Raw genomic sequence first — 15,354 nt, 5'->3', positions numbered from 1 at the left:
TTCTATACTTAAAGCTAAATCGATTAAATATTAAATTGTCTTTGATGTATGACTAACAAATTCAATAAAACTTTATCACAATGCATTTAAAGTAAAATTAATATATTCTTACATATATTTAAATAAATAGAGCATACATACTATAAAATTAACATATTTATTGCATTAGACATACAAACTGACTATGGATAGTATTTTGTTGTATTTTAAGTATAAATTAAGAGCCTATCAAAATAACAGTTATTTATTAATGTATGCATCAACAGCATGACCGATAAATGCACAAAAAAAAGTACAGACAAATTGATAACGTCCTCCTTTTTGAAGTCAGTAAAAATAAAATGTATGCCTTATAAATTGTTATCAGTACTACAAATCACACTTGTATTCTTAACCCCACGCTTGACTCTTACAGTAGTGTAGTACTAGTTTACCATCAGTACCAAAACACTCATACAAGTTTCTTATTATTTGATCTGGTGATGGTGCAAATGTCTGGTTAACGTAAAGAAACTGAAAACAAAATAATCTTATCAAAATATGTATGTGACCAAAAAAATAATATTCATTTATTATTGAAGATTTCCTACCAATTTTTCTTCAGGTTCGAGTTTTAAATATTTTTTAACAAACTCCATAATCCAGCCAATAGGTTTTTCTGCATCTACAGCCCACTTTTTTTTCTTCATAATGGGAGCATTACCAGTGGCCTTAAGCAATATGTCAACTGTAATAAACTGATATATCATTTATAATATAATAATAATTTATTACACTATAATTTTCGCTATAAATAGTCAATATATTAAAATATGGTTTTAATTGACTTGTCACATTTCTTTGATTGAGGTGAATAAAATAATTATATGCATTTTCTGATTAATGATATAAATATATATTTGGGTTTGAAGACAGTTTATTTAGTAATTAACGAACATTGTTGTAATGAAATTGAACTTATATAAAAACCATGAAATGTTACAAAGTAACCATGACATATTAAAATAAATAAAAAAGTTTATTAATGTGTTTTTTAATATATGTTTAAATTTTGAATGTTAATATATTTTGTAAAAATTTTCCTAACAAATATGCACATTCTAAATTGGTACAATAATTGTTCAATAGAAAACACTTTTGTGATATTGTATAATTCCTTTGTGGTTTTCATGTCAAAATTCAATGTTTAAGTAATTTATTTTGTGATATTTGTACATCTTTTAGATTTGACTTAGCTGCACTTCAATTTACCATTTTTATATATTATTTAATTACATGTATGAATCTTTTGTTTTATATGCAACACTTTTTTTACACATCATCTCTAATGTTATTGTTATTTGAATTATTGGATGTTACATTTAGTATTGCAAATGCATTTTAATTTCGAGAAAATTCGAGTAAAACAAACAGTTGCATTGTTTTTGAACACAGAATACGTCTTTCTCTATATTGGGAGGTCATTAAAAACAAAGATATAATTATGAGCTTTGATAAATAATAAGTATTATTTATTACCTTTCATTTTATCTGCTTTACCATTATTTTCATTATCCTTTGGTTCATTTTCTTTAACATTCTCACAGTTTGATAATTCCGTTTGCGAAAGATCTTCAGACTTTTCATCCCCCATTTATGATACCGATATTGAATTATTTATGACAAATCAAAAAACCAGTAGACAATTTGTTAAAGCTGAGAAACGTTTGAGTATTAATAATATAAAAGTTTATTTTATTAGTCTAGACTATTCAGTGTTGCTGTTGACTTTTATGTTATAAAATAAAGTTTTAGTTTTACCATGGATATAGTATTAGTATAGACTATAGTATACAGAAATCATCAAAACAGATGGAAATTGGAAGTTATTACTGTCATTATCAGGATTGCCACCTTAGAAAACAATTTTCTTCTCTTACATAAATTTGAAATTAAGCTTAAAAAAAATATTAATACGTAACTATATAAGACATAATGTTGTCTTAGATTTTCGCGATTATTACACATTGAAATAAAACTAGTTTTTTTTTAACGGATTTAATCGCGTACATTAATTATTTTTAACATCCCGTCTTCTTCTGCCTTCGTCTGCCCGTGAGTCTGCCCGTGACCACGAACACTGCAAACTGCTCGAAACGTCGGGATGTTAAAAATAATTAATATACGCGATTAAATCCGTTAAAAAAAAAAACTAGTTTTATTTCAATGTGTATAAGACATTTTCTGCCTCACACAACTACTCTGTGGAACTAGCTTTCGACGGCGGTTCCCAAAAGCCCCTTCCTAAAAGGCCGGCAACGCATCTGCAAGCCTCCCAGTAGTGGTAGTCACTTTCCATCAGGTGAGCCTCCTGCTCGTTTGCCACCTATAACATAAAAAATATACATATTTTATTAATTAAATATGAAAAATAATATTCATTAATTCATTTTTATAAATTTTTAGTTTTTTGATTTTAGGGGTATTGAAATGGTAACATTACCTTATTTTTATTAAGGTAGGAAAGGGAACTAGGAAATGCTGGAAGCACTGACTGACTGAGTGACGACTGTGAGTCTGTTACTGAACGATAAGGATAAGTGCAAGTTGCAACTTGCAAGTGCATTTCGCAATAAATATTATTTAGCATAAATTTTAATCTGGAACGGTGCCTTAAAACTTTTTATTTCTGACGGTATTTATCTTTTAATTAAAATGTATTTTTCCTAAACATGTATAGAATATGTTTTAAATGCTTATTGATGTTTTAAGTAGTTTAGACTTATCAATACATGTACGAACATGACCATGGAACCTTTTATACGAAAATTATGAAAGTTGAACAACGGTTAATATGTGACAACTTGATGTATTTAATTATTTATGCATATTAATTTATTACAGTAGTATAATGAATCAAGGATGGTACTCAAAGAAAGATGTTATCCAGGATCTGACAATGGCTACAGGAAAAAACGTTTGTGATTTGAATGAAGAATATGTTATAATGGGAAAAAAACCTCCACCACCATGTCATATGGCCAATGAAGGTTAGTAATTATGCCGAATTACATTCTAGCGATGTTGCTATTTTTTTGTTAATTATTATTAAAATTCCTCCTACTAATACTCTATGAGGTGAAATAATTTTGAAAGATGTGATAAAGAAAATTTCAGGCAATTATGTATTAAGTTTCAGTTATTTGTTGTAACATAACTAATTTAATATTCTAAATTATTTATAAAACCTTTGTTGTTTATAAAACTTAGGTACTTCTTACTTTTAGCCAGTAATGTTATGATGTGTTAGACGTTAGGGCTTAGATCAGACAACATTTTAACATTCAGTGTTTGTTTATTTATTTACAAACCATTCATTCTAGTTTGGATGTACAATTTTCTATTGTCATTGGTTAAAGAATTTCAACAAAGCTGTTGAGTGTGGACTGACTAGTACACAATTTATAAAATTATTATAAAATTATTATTAAAAACACTAGTGGCTATATTTAATCGGAGCTGTCCATTCTGCTGCTTTCACTCTTACTGCTTTCGATACTCACATTAATTATAAGTTCATTTTCCAAAATATTATCTATTTTCATATTTATTTCATAATAGTCCTTTATTAATTTAATAGTTAAAAGTTATCTTCGCGGTACCCTAATATTTGTAGTTTAGAAATCACATTCGATAAATTTTATGACTAACTGCACGTCACTATTGACAATAAAGAACAACAATTTGCTCCTTTGATGTAATTATTTATTAAATACGAAACTTCATGAGCGGGCAAACGTCAAAACGGCCATCATAGCGTGCCGCTACTATAGATTCAGTTGTGTGAAAACAAAAAAAAAATTAGAACAAATTGTACAATATTCTGACAGTTGTATGTCATGCACACATAACAATAAAGTCAGTTATTATTTTTGTACTAATATCCTTAATACTTCTGTTCAACCAGCTTATCATTTATCATCATAACAGCATTGTAAAGGTCTACAATGTTTGATTGATCACTTTTCTTATTTACAAAGGTCAATATTACGATTTTACTTTGAAATTTCGCAATTTATACATAACCTTGTCCATATAGTAACATCTTTGTTTATAGATTTCCAACTATATCCATTGTGCATCAGAGTTTGTGTTGAAGTGCTTTCTTTCAACACATGCATTGATTTAGACACTTGAGTGGGTGTCTAAATCCATGGTGGTGTTGAAAGAAAGCACTTAACTCTTTGTGACAATATGAATACAATACTCTTTGATACTTCAAGATAAATTTGTATGCTAGTTGGGTTAAATCAACTTTTTTAATTTAAAGTTTTTAAGTATAAGCCTTTTTGTTTTTTTTTACATAATTTTTGTTATATCAAGTCAAAGTCCTAATCTTGAATTTCAAATGTTTACTCTTTGTAAATTAAGGTAAGATTTTTTATTCTGATAACAAATAATCATATTCATTACAATTGAAATATGAAAGATAACTTTGAAATTGGGTGTCACTTTGTTAAATTTTTGAGGTTGATGCTGTGATAAAACAGTAAATAACAACTTGTTTTAATATAATGGACTATATAAAAACCTCGGAGACTCCTTAAAACAAATTGGTTTTGTGATATTTGGGAATTCAGATTTAATTGGCAATTGGTTTTTTTTACTAGATAGGAAGGTGTAGATTACTTAGGTAAATACTCTTAAGAAATACCCAAATAATAATTGAATAAATAGACTCTTTAGAATTATTATTTGTGATGTGATATCCACTAATAATTTATAATACCATAAAAAGTCAGTTCTCAACATTACTAGAGTTCTTTTCGACTTCTTTCCCATTGTTTCGCAGTCTTTCGCTTTTCGCTTTCCTCTTGCTACCTCTTCTCGGTTATTTTCGCTAAAGGATTTCACTTCTAGAAATTTGGTTGCGTAGCAAATTATGAACATTGCTTTTTTCATAGCAAACAGCGCTACTTTAATCTTGAATATTATAAAAAAAAGACTACCTAATTGGATCAGATTTTCCTTAAATAACTTTTTTCACTCTCAGTTCTAATTTTTTTTTTTTTAGTTGGGGATTTAATTTATTATAAAGTTATCTATCATTACCAATATGAGTAATTGTTGCATTGTTTTTGTTTGCACAACCGTAGGATGTAAACTTATGGATAAATCGATCCCATAGCTCATTGAAAATTATTAGAATAAAGCGTATGGTCTGCTTCTCAGGGACTGTGGTAGTAATAAGTGGATTGTGGATTGATCATTCTTCTCACTATGGATCTAGTGAAAGAAATAACACGGATGGATTGCCAAAGGCAAGTAAATTTATGGGCTACTTTGCGACAATGTTTGTTTTTTGTGTGATGATAGATAATCGATTATACATTTATAATGCAACACCTATTACATGCAGCAATGATAATTCTATCAGTCCGAAAAAATACTACAATTATGTCATACTAATTATGTACACAGTTTGGATAACAATTTAGGACATATGGCTGAGTATTTATGAGTCCTGAAATATTTTACATAAAGAAAAAAAATTTATGACATTTCAGAAAATTATTGGAATTATTATTCATGAGATAAAACTAGAGATGTTTAAAATATGCTCAGCTATCGAATATGTACAATTTGTTGACAATTATCTCTAAATTTAAAGAGTTGATGTATAACTTGGTATTAAACTATGGGTGAATTATATGACCATAAGCAAATTGGAGTATTTTTCAAACATGTGACTGCATGGGCAGAAAACATGCCTATAAAGAATTATGCAGAAAAAATTTATTCTTACAATCTTCAACCTTAATCTGGTTCCTAAATTTTCTTTATTTCTTAAAAAAAAATATTCACCGTTAATTCTCAATATATATTTGATAATATCGATGTGTGTTTTTAAACATAATAAATTTTCTCATAATTGTTACATCTGTTTTACGGGTTTAATTTACTACAAAAGTTTAATCATTATTTCGTACATTTCACAAATTGGCATATTTTTAAGTCAGTCGAATTCACCAGAGTCCGTTTACATTACTTTGCTGATACTTTTTTTCAACTCATACCCATTTGATTTGTGGAAATATATTTTAATATAAAACAAAATTTTAATTATGATAATCTTCAATTATTATATTAATTTTTAATAACATTTTAATGGAACACAGCAAAAGCATGATCATAAGAACATTTTTTTTCCGGTTATTTCGAACATGTATAAGCAGTAGATGCAACGAAGCAAAACACTGGTCGCACTTAAAATTCTTATTTTTGTTTTAAACAAGTTCGTTCCTCATTTTTTCAGTCCAAAGCAATTAAAACAAATGCTCAACTATGACATTGCAGAATTTTAAATATTTAATGTCATACATTTGACAATAAGCAATCAGAGTACTTAGGTATAGATTTATTCATTCACGAAGGCGCAACCCTCACCGATAGATTTATACTACAGTAACAAACACAAAAGCAGGAATGTAAATGAGTTTTATTAAACGAAAGGATCGACCGAGTTTTACTAGAAAAAGGGAATAACGATTTGAGAAACTAAGTAATAGTGCTTGTAAATTTTACTGGTGCTTGCATTTTAATCGTTGCTTAAAATACAAAACACTTATTAGAATTAGCTGGTAGTGCAGCAGTGATATTCTGTAAGAATTCGCTTCGTATATCACTCGTGAAATGTAATCAACCTACTTACTGTGACTATTTTGATATTAATATTTTAAATATTATATCCCTTGCTATTGATTCACGTACTTGTTTTCTTGTGTGTTCTTACAGAAAAGCAATCATGTGACTTGTTAACATTATTTTTATTATTTGACTTATTTTTATTTTCTATTCTCCATTTAGAAGAAGAAGAGATGCAGATCGCAACATTGTACGGTGGACGAAAACCTTCAGACTATAAAGATATTGGCAAGCCAGATTTAATGGGAATAACGCAAATGATAAGAATGGTAATTATTTACATCAGTCTATTGTTCACTCAAAAATAATAGATTTTAATTGAATTTAAATATTTTTGATAAATTGCGTAAAACAGGTTAACTGTGTCATTTCATCTCTACATGTTACAAGTAACATTTGGCCATCTTTCGCTCCATCTTTATCTTTAATAAAATTTTTATAATAATAGTGCCTGACTAAGTGATGCCAGTTGGAGCTATTCCATGTTAATTGCATACTTCTGCCAGAATCACAACATTTTTATATGCCACCAGCAAAAATGATTGTTTCAGGTTGATCAGTTTTACGAAAGACCTTCAATAGAAAATCGGACAAACGGTGATAAGAAACAAGTGACAAGTGACACGCTAGTTTCCATTAGCAAATTAAATCCAGATGTAGTTGAATTCGTACCACTAAATAAGAAACTTCCATATAAGTTAGATAAAGAAGGTTTAAATTGTATAGAAGATGTTATTAAGAACAAAGATGTATCGTACGAAAGTGAAAAGTCTGATAAAAGAGGAGAACAAATAAAAAAGTCTATAGATATAAATAAAATAAAAGAAATAAACAAGAACAATAATTGTAACAATAATAGTTCAGGTTGTATTGACATTTCGCGTCTTTCGCCATTAGAGATGCAAGAGATGAGACAAAAGTTAAAAACAAAAATAAGCGGAACATCAAACACAAACTGTGTAAAAGTAAAGCGAGAACGAAATTTGGCTATCGCAACATTAGTGAAGTTACATTGCCAACCACCAAACACAGCTGTTCCCGGGGAAGATAAAATTGAATTGAAAGCACCTGATTACTATCAAAAAAGTCTTTCAAGTCATGAAAAGGATTCAAAAATGAAGGAATCTATTAAAAAATCTAGTATAATACCCGATGCTGCTTTCGAAAGAACTGTTATGATTACAGAAAAGCCAGAGTTTAATGAAAATCTTGAACATATGGTTGATAGTAATAGCAATCAGTTATATGTAGCAAAAGAACCAAATGCAACAACATCTAAAGGAAAAGATGATGATAAAAAACAACCATATCATAGTACACTTTGTCCAGCAAAGGAAAATTCAGAGGTAATACCAAAAGAAGTGAGGGAGTCGATAGTAAAAGTGGAAAATTGGTTCAATAGCCCGTCGAAGAAACAAAAAGGATCTTCATTTTATTTAGGACCAGTAACATTCAAAAGGAAAGTTAGCAGTAAACCGATGTCTCCGATTTCAATCGATTCGGAAAACAGCAATGTTCAAAAGTCGGAGACATTCGTGCCCTCGGTGTTCGCAAATCAATTGTCTAAACAGTACATGGAACGCAGTAAAGCAAGAGAGGCCAGAGAACAAGATATATGGACGAAAATAGAGTTAGAATTGAAAGCTAAGGATGAAAAAGTAAAAAACCAAGCTCACGTTATAGCATAGTTACTGGTAGTAACTGTGTACAACAATTTAGAATCGAACAAATCTTAATTACTGCACTAGTCGCAATAATAAGAACAAACGCAATTTGAGAGTGACTCATTGTTATTCCGCGCTAGTCATAACTTAAGTGCCGAATGGCAATATATCTTGTTGGTCTTAACGAAGATAAGCTTTAAGACACTAAATAAGCTCAAGACGTGTAAAAGTATTAAAACTTTAAATATAAAACATATTTAATGTGAATAATATTTTAATGTTGTGAAATTATTTTTATAATAAATTGATATTTTATAATTACTATGTATTCCGGTTTCACATTTTACGATACTCCGGTAAATACCGCTCTATTACGATAGTTCTACCCGAAGATTGAATCAAAAAATTGTCTTATGAAAACAAGAAAATGACAACAGAAAAATCAGAAAACGATAAAAAAGTCAGCATTGCATGACAGTATTCGGTTAATATTACCAACCGAAAAAAGAGCTGGCGTTTAATACTACATTAACCAGAACTTTCTGGTAATGTATGTAATCATCGCTTCTCAAGCCTTTGAATATTCAATTTTCGTTTCCAATTCGCCAGTGTAAAAACTACCATACTCTTTCACATATTTAAATGATAAAGTCAAATTATTGTCCACGTAAACTTGACAGTTTTGTCATGTCAAAGGCAATGATGCAAATTTGTGGAATATTTCTAGTAGCTGTAACAGCAAACATGTGATCTCTGATCAGAACCAGAAGTCTGGTCATGGTTAATTTTTACTAGATCTTGTAGAATAATTAAGCCAAATACAGATATTACATTAATTAATGTTGATTATTCTTCTTGGAAGGATCTACATTCTGAACCAGTGGTAGCTTCATATTTAATATAATTCTGTAAAATGTCGATTCAAAATTTCTTGTAAAAGCAAACTTGAATAAAGCTTTCCATTCCAGTCCAGAATTTCATTGGTAGTAATTTAAGAAACATAGTTTAAGGTACTATAAGTATGTGTGTACTGATTTGTCTGATATGTTAGAATATACAGTTTATTATGACTTACCCATATTATTGACTAATCGCTTAATATGAAATATGTGATTGTTATTATTTATATTTGGTTTTCATGTAACGAGTTATGTCGATGAAGTCGTATTTTTAATACTTTATAAGACTTCGCTTGACGTGTTTGTCACCTCCCTTCGACATCATGTTGTGTCATCCAATTGAATGGAGACTGACTAGCTAGTGTGGGTGAATGAATTGATTTCTGTGAATGGGATTGACTCCTTTTTCTGATAGCCCACTTTGTAGGGGGCTATAAGAAAAAGGAGCTCGGTAATTATTAAATATTGCCCCAACCACGTGCAGGGCGTTTAGACTATGTTCACCATCCTGGACCACAGGTCACTCGTTGAACCTCCCCGAGGTCTTATCTGGTGCGCTTGATCGTTTTGAGAATGAACGGAGGACCGAGATATATTTGTTGCATACACTGATGGAGTTCTTCCTCAAGAATTACTCCACACTAACGAACTGTGCGTAGTAACGGATGGCGAACAGGATATTGCAGTAGGTAGACATGACCTTGGAACTGCCGTCACTATCCATAGAGGAGGATAGTTAAATACTTAAATACTCGTATAGTATAGTCGACCTAAGTGATCTAAGTAAGTAAGACCTAAATGGAGCCTAAGAGTCGGGAAGAGAAGAAGAATGCTCTTTCTTTAATGAGTCACAAAATGTAAATTATTTCGCGCATTTTTTTTTACATAAGTTCTCGACCAATGATATTGCTTTAATTCAATCTCAAAGTTGTTTATTTAGGTTAACTTCTCTTGTGGTTTGAGTAGGATAGATATTATTATACTTATATATATTATACACTTTAATTATAGGTTAATATCACTGCGAAAAAAATCAAATGTTGACGTCTGGCGACACAGGTCACTAAAGTTGTCACTGTCAGTTGTCATTTGATTGTAGTTGTACTTGTAACTACGGTGTAAATACGTTAACGTAGCTATATATATAGCAAGAAAAACAATTCGTAAGCAGTATTTGCGAAAATCAGTCCGTGTCTTAAATATTTTACAAAATTGTGTGTATTTGAATATAGTCCATTGAGCAGGCTTAATATATTATTAAATATTATTCCTCGAGATAACAAGTTGTTTTATTTGGAAACTAGATTCATAAATATAACATAATGACATCGCATTGGACGAACAAAAATGCAATTCTGAGGGATTTGTCAGTGGCACAGGGACGTGAAGTCCCTGTTGAAATCGTAAATCCAGTGGCTTTCAATGAAAAACCACCCGCTCTCAATTTTACGGAAGGTAATAACAGCTATTTCTACTACAACTTATAACATTCTTTTTCTTCATGACTGCATTATAATAAAACGTCGTCGCGCTATGCACGGCCTAGCTATGTAAAAGTCACAGGATCGATCTTTCTAAACTTGCATATCGTCATCCCAAATCTTAGCTCAAAAACAAAAAGCATTTAATAAATTTTCAAACGAATGAAAATACGACAATCATTTGTTTTCAAGATTATTTATATTTCTATTCTACTAGCTTGGAATTTTTATCTTTATATATTCAAATGTGGTTTTCTTTTACAGAAACAGAAGAAGAGTTCTTTAGTGGATGTGTTGGAAGTGGTGACTTTGATGCCGGACCTGATATTCAACTTATTCAGCAAATGTTGGACTTGGTATGTTTGAATTTTAATGTGCACATTAATGATATACAAATTCATTATATTGCACAATTGTTAGTTAATATTACTAAGTTATATTATTATTTAGTACATACCACAATCTCTTAAATATTTGTGACCAAAATTAAAAATAATTTTGTATCAAGTTAGGATTTTTTATGTCTGTAACAGGTAATAGGCAAATAATAAATATCAATATAAGAAAAAATACAGTTGTAAAATATATTATTAACAAATAGATATCAATACATAAAACAACCCATCTAAATTTTCTACTATCTTAAATTATTATAAATCAAATAAACCCAATTATGGATACTTCATTGCGTTAATATGATTTATTATGGTGAAAAATTTTTTTTTTCATTTTGAAGTGGTTTTTTTTTAATTCTTTTCATAATTAAATATAACTTAGAAAAGTTTTAAATTATTTACACTTATAAAGTAGATCTTGTTTATAAAGTTATAAAAAAAAAACTCACTAATATATTTGGAACAAGCCATATTAAGACTTAATCTGCTAAAATATATGATATTGAAATAAATTTAATGAGCTTCCAACATTAGGATAGTTAATTTGCATGTTTTGCATCTATAAACGGGATTAAATTTATTTTACCAATTTTAATCTGTGATAATGTTCAAGTTGGATATTTATTGATTTTATTTAATGTTTTATGACATTTTCATATTTATTAATTTATATTGTTTCATGTCAAAGTAATAGGGTTATATAATTTTTAATTGTTATGAATTCCATTTTCGGGAGCCAGGTCTAATCTAATACCAAAATTATTAAGTTTGTTCATTGTTAGCACTTATGTTGATAAATTACTATGAAAGCTTATTTATGAAATTTTAAATATTATGAATTATACAAGTTATTTTGTTTCAGGTTTTATCTATTTTTTTATTTATTTTTCTTAAGTAATATACCATTTGATGGAATTTATTTTAAGAACTTGTTACAGTCGTTATTCCTTTTTTCAGCTTTAATTAAAGTATTGTCTATTTTCATCATTATGAATCTTCCTAAATTTCACAGTCGCATGTGATCAAAATACAATTTATTAATCTTAATCCACATAAGTATGTTAGATACCTTGTGTCTTTATGAATTACAATTACACTATATATGTAATATTACTGATATTAATGCTCTAGAAGATATCACCTTACACAAACAATAGGCCAAAAGAACCAGTTAAAATTATACAAATTTGAATCTATAAGCCATGTACATGATATGATTTATGTCTCAAAATAAAATTTTTATTAATTGCATCATGCTCAAATATAAAGACATTAATATATGTTATAAAATAACCCATACAAAACCGTATCAACTAATCAACTAATCTCACTAAATTTCAAAAAATCTGTAGGCAACCGAGTCATTGTACTGTTTGTATATTTAATTGTAAATTTCAGGTGCGAGAAGTTGATATAACAGATATTGAAGATAAGAAAACTGATAATACTAAAACAATAGTAGAAATTAGCAAAGTGAATGAACCTGTTTCTCAAGGACCTGATGAAAGACTGGAATCCATATCAAATAGTTGTGTTAAAAAAAAGATTAAAACACCAAAAAAGAAGAGGAATGTTGCTGTCGCTTCACTCATTGAAACATATGGAGATAATATGTATACTAATGAAGACAGTATTGAAAAACAATTGCCAAGCACAAAGCTTTTAAAACCAGATGATTTTATGCCTGATCTTCAAGACGTTACTTCAACTGAACACAAAAGTGAAACAGTTTCCAAAACACTACCAATAATTCAGTCACCTACTTCAATGTTTAAGAAGAAATCAACGGACCCAAAGAATCTGGATAATTCGAGCATGTTTCAGAAAAAAGGTCTTTCACCAACATCTAAGGCGGTTGGAAATGATGTTTCCTTAAATGAACATAAACCTGGAAATTTCGTTCCGTCGTCACATGCGGGAGAACGCTATAAAAAATATTTAGAAAAAAGTAAAATGCTAGAATTAGTCAATGAAGATATTTGGACAAGAGCTGAGCGACAAATGAAGGAAATTGACTCAAAAAGGTATGTGGTACATTTAAATTATATTCATTTGTTAGTGTATTTTATTCTGGTCACTACCAAAGTAATTAACAAATGCATTTTCTATGTAGATATATATCTCATATATCATTCATATCTACATAGAATATAACCCTACACCCAATTGGTGTCGAAAATGACGTCTAAGGGATTTTTGTTAAGTAAATTTTTTTAATGGTTGGTAAGCCGCGCGGAAATAAACTCAAGGTTAACGCCAGGGCCGAAAGTTTAGCAAATCCTCATTTTATGCAGTTAGAAAAACATTAGAACAAAATATAAAAGGACGAAAAGCAAACGAATGATTTAATTTAATGACGACCAACTGACATTCAATTTATTACAATCTAAGTTTTGTTTTTCAGAAAGCGGGAGAGTTTGAATGTTAATGCATCTCCTACGTCTAGTTCCCAGGATGTTCCTAGCTTAGAGGCAAAAGGTATTATAATTATAAAAATATTATTATAAGTTCATAATATCTGTTCAGGGTAAATATCTTTTTCATAAAATATAACTTAATTAACTGTTTTTGTGATATTTCGTCAAGTTTTAATTTAATGTGTACCATATAAAAAAGTATGTACTATTTGAATATATTATAGAAAATTAGTACTGATTATTTTCCAGGTATGGATTTTGTACGTCTTCCGCAACATCGTCATCTCTTGACTGGAGATTGTACAGTTTGTGAGGTTCTATGCACACATAAAAGAGAAGATCTGAAAGAAACAATAGATAATGAATAAAAAATACTTTATGATGTCATTAATAACAACTATTATTTTGTCATTATAAATATCATACGTAATGTCGGTAACTTCTGTCACCAAAACAGATGCACATTCATTTTGAATCAAACGACAATCGTCTGTTTTAAATAGTAGTTTTTTTTTTATTCACATCGTTGTTAAGTTTTTTTATATAACCTCGCAAATGGGCCATTTGATGTTAAGAGGTCATCACAGCTCATAAACATTGGTACTCTAAGAAATATTAAACATACTATCAATACGCCACCACTCGTGGGAACTAAGATGTTATGTTTCTGTTGCCAATAGTGGCTATTTTTATCTTGCAAAATATACCCATTGTAATATCTCAGTATCTGTAATAAACATTTGCAACTCCGAAATTAGTATAATGTAAATTTTGATACCGGTGTGGCCTTGTTGAAATAAATTCGGAAAATGTGCGATCCAATGATGATAATGCATAAACAAAACGCAAAAGTCATTGCACATGGCGTGGATCGGTAGGTAATTCAAATATGATTTTAAACTAAAAACTTTTCTTTTGAAAGAATATTTACTTTTGTATTGATATTTTAGCATAACTTACACGAGGCTTCAAATAACGTTAGTATAGCGCGGACCACGGATTGAGAAACACTATAAAAAAGGGTATATTAAAAAAAGTCTCAATATAAAAGTAACTTTCAGCAAACAATCCTTTAAAATGGACATATGACCTTTCTCCTGACACCGCTTCATCTTGATAGAGAACTGACGAGAAAAACAGCTTTGAGAAACGTCTATTTTGTTTTTGTCGTTAAGTGATAATAAATTAATAACGACGTAATTACTAAAAATTAGTAGCTGAAATTCGAAGGTATATAAAAGCCACGTTAAATAGAAAATGAATCTCAAACCGATGATAGCACTAACAAATTGTATATTCGTGTATATTATTTTTAGAAATTGTGGAGTATCAGTATTGAGTTCAAAGTACTACTACTACTGCTCAAAGACATTAAGATTTAGACATAGACAATGTTACTACTTTTTAATATTATGATATATTCTTAACAGAAATAAAATAAACTTAGATTGTAAAAAATGTTAAATAAGTCCAAATTCTTAACTTCTAAAGTTTAAGAGAACATTGAAAATTAGCGATGAAAAGGGTTTATTCGACGTGATATTTTGCGGATTGCTAGTGATATTAATATTGTAGTTATTAGTGATATTATCAGTTTAATTAAATAAACGTTTTAAAATAAAATAATTTAAAATATTTACACTTAAAGCTATTAGGCATGAAATGCATTGTTTTAAGATTTTAGACTTGGTATTTTTATTTAATACCGTTGTCTCTCTACATTCAAGTTGATTACGATAGCTATGACATAAGACGTTTTATTCATTTATAGGGCTGATATCTTATTAATTATTCTTGAAATTGTTTTTACAACA

At 29.3% G+C, this 15,354-nt stretch overlaps 3 protein-coding genes across 5 annotated transcripts; 2 read left to right on the top strand and 1 right to left on the bottom strand.

The window, feature by feature from the left end:
• Positions 1-188: 188 nt before the first annotated feature.
• On the bottom strand, positions 189-1,871 carry LOC125065698 (autophagy protein 12-like). The gene is made up of 3 exons (XM_047673470.1): positions 1,519-1,871; positions 591-727; positions 189-513 (listed from the first exon to the last, which is right to left on the bottom strand). The coding sequence occupies exons 1-3, from the start codon at positions 1,631-1,633 to the stop codon at positions 391-393; spliced, it is 375 nt and encodes a 124-aa protein (XP_047529426.1). The 5' UTR covers positions 1,634-1,871; the 3' UTR covers positions 189-390.
• Positions 1,872-2,481: 610 nt separating this feature from the next.
• Positions 2,482-9,315, top strand: LOC125065997. 3 transcript variants are annotated; one of them, XM_047673872.1, is made up of 4 exons: positions 2,482-2,674; positions 2,887-3,029; positions 6,847-6,953; positions 7,236-9,315. In XM_047673872.1, exons 2-4 carry the CDS (start codon positions 2,891-2,893, stop codon positions 8,370-8,372), a joined length of 1,383 nt encoding a protein of 460 aa, XP_047529828.1. In that variant the 5' UTR covers positions 2,482-2,674; positions 2,887-2,890; the 3' UTR covers positions 8,373-9,315. The 3 variants fall into 3 exon arrangements, with proteins under 3 accessions (XP_047529828.1, XP_047529827.1, XP_047529829.1); XM_047673871.1 differs by having other exon boundaries at positions 2,483-2,674; positions 2,884-3,029; XM_047673873.1 differs by lacking the exon at positions 2,482-2,674 and adding an exon at positions 5,212-5,300 and having other exon boundaries at positions 2,907-3,029.
• Positions 9,316-10,353: 1,038 nt separating this feature from the next.
• Positions 10,354-13,944, top strand: LOC125065998. Its single transcript, XM_047673875.1, has 5 exons — positions 10,354-10,702; positions 10,993-11,084; positions 12,522-13,147; positions 13,528-13,601; positions 13,790-13,944. The coding sequence occupies exons 1-5, from the start codon at positions 10,570-10,572 to the stop codon at positions 13,906-13,908; spliced, it is 1,044 nt and encodes a 347-aa protein (XP_047529831.1). The 5' UTR covers positions 10,354-10,569; the 3' UTR covers positions 13,909-13,944.
• The last annotated feature ends 1,410 nt before the right edge of the window (positions 13,945-15,354 follow it).

This window comes from Vanessa atalanta, chromosome 8 (genome assembly GCF_905147765.1).
Source record: "Vanessa atalanta chromosome 8, ilVanAtal1.2, whole genome shotgun sequence".
NCBI lineage: Eukaryota > Metazoa > Arthropoda > Insecta > Lepidoptera > Nymphalidae > Vanessa > Vanessa atalanta.
This window is presented reverse-complemented; position numbering and strand designations above follow the sequence as displayed.

What these genes read in the sequence shown, in the direction of transcription:
- LOC125065698 (XM_047673470.1), bottom strand. Translation starts at nt 1,633, where the DNA reads ATGGGGGATGAAAAGTCTGAAGATCTTTCGCAAACGGAATTATCAAAC. An exon ending in TAAAGCAGATAAAATGAAAG is followed by an intron (nt 728 to 1,518) that starts GTAATAAATAAT and finishes AGTTTATTACAG; the next exon opens with TTGACATATTGCTTAAGGCC. An exon ending in TCGAACCTGAAGAAAAATTG is followed by an intron (nt 514 to 590) that starts GTAGGAAATCTT and finishes TTTTGTTTTCAG; the next exon opens with TTTCTTTACGTTAACCAGAC.
- LOC125065997 (XM_047673872.1), top strand. Translation starts at nt 2,891, where the DNA reads ATGAATCAAGGATGGTACTCAAAGAAAGATGTTATCCAGGATCTGACA. An exon ending in ATGTCATATGGCCAATGAAG is followed by an intron (nt 3,030 to 6,846) that starts GTTAGTAATTAT and finishes TTCTCCATTTAG; the next exon opens with AAGAAGAAGAGATGCAGATC. An exon ending in TAACGCAAATGATAAGAATG is followed by an intron (nt 6,954 to 7,235) that starts GTAATTATTTAC and finishes TGATTGTTTCAG; the next exon opens with GTTGATCAGTTTTACGAAAG.
- LOC125065998 (XM_047673875.1), top strand. Translation starts at nt 10,570, where the DNA reads ATGACATCGCATTGGACGAACAAAAATGCAATTCTGAGGGATTTGTCA. An exon ending in CGCTCTCAATTTTACGGAAG is followed by an intron (nt 10,703 to 10,992) that starts GTAATAACAGCT and finishes TTTCTTTTACAG; the next exon opens with AAACAGAAGAAGAGTTCTTT. An exon ending in AAGGAAATTGACTCAAAAAG is followed by an intron (nt 13,148 to 13,527) that starts GTATGTGGTACA and finishes TTTGTTTTTCAG; the next exon opens with AAAGCGGGAGAGTTTGAATG.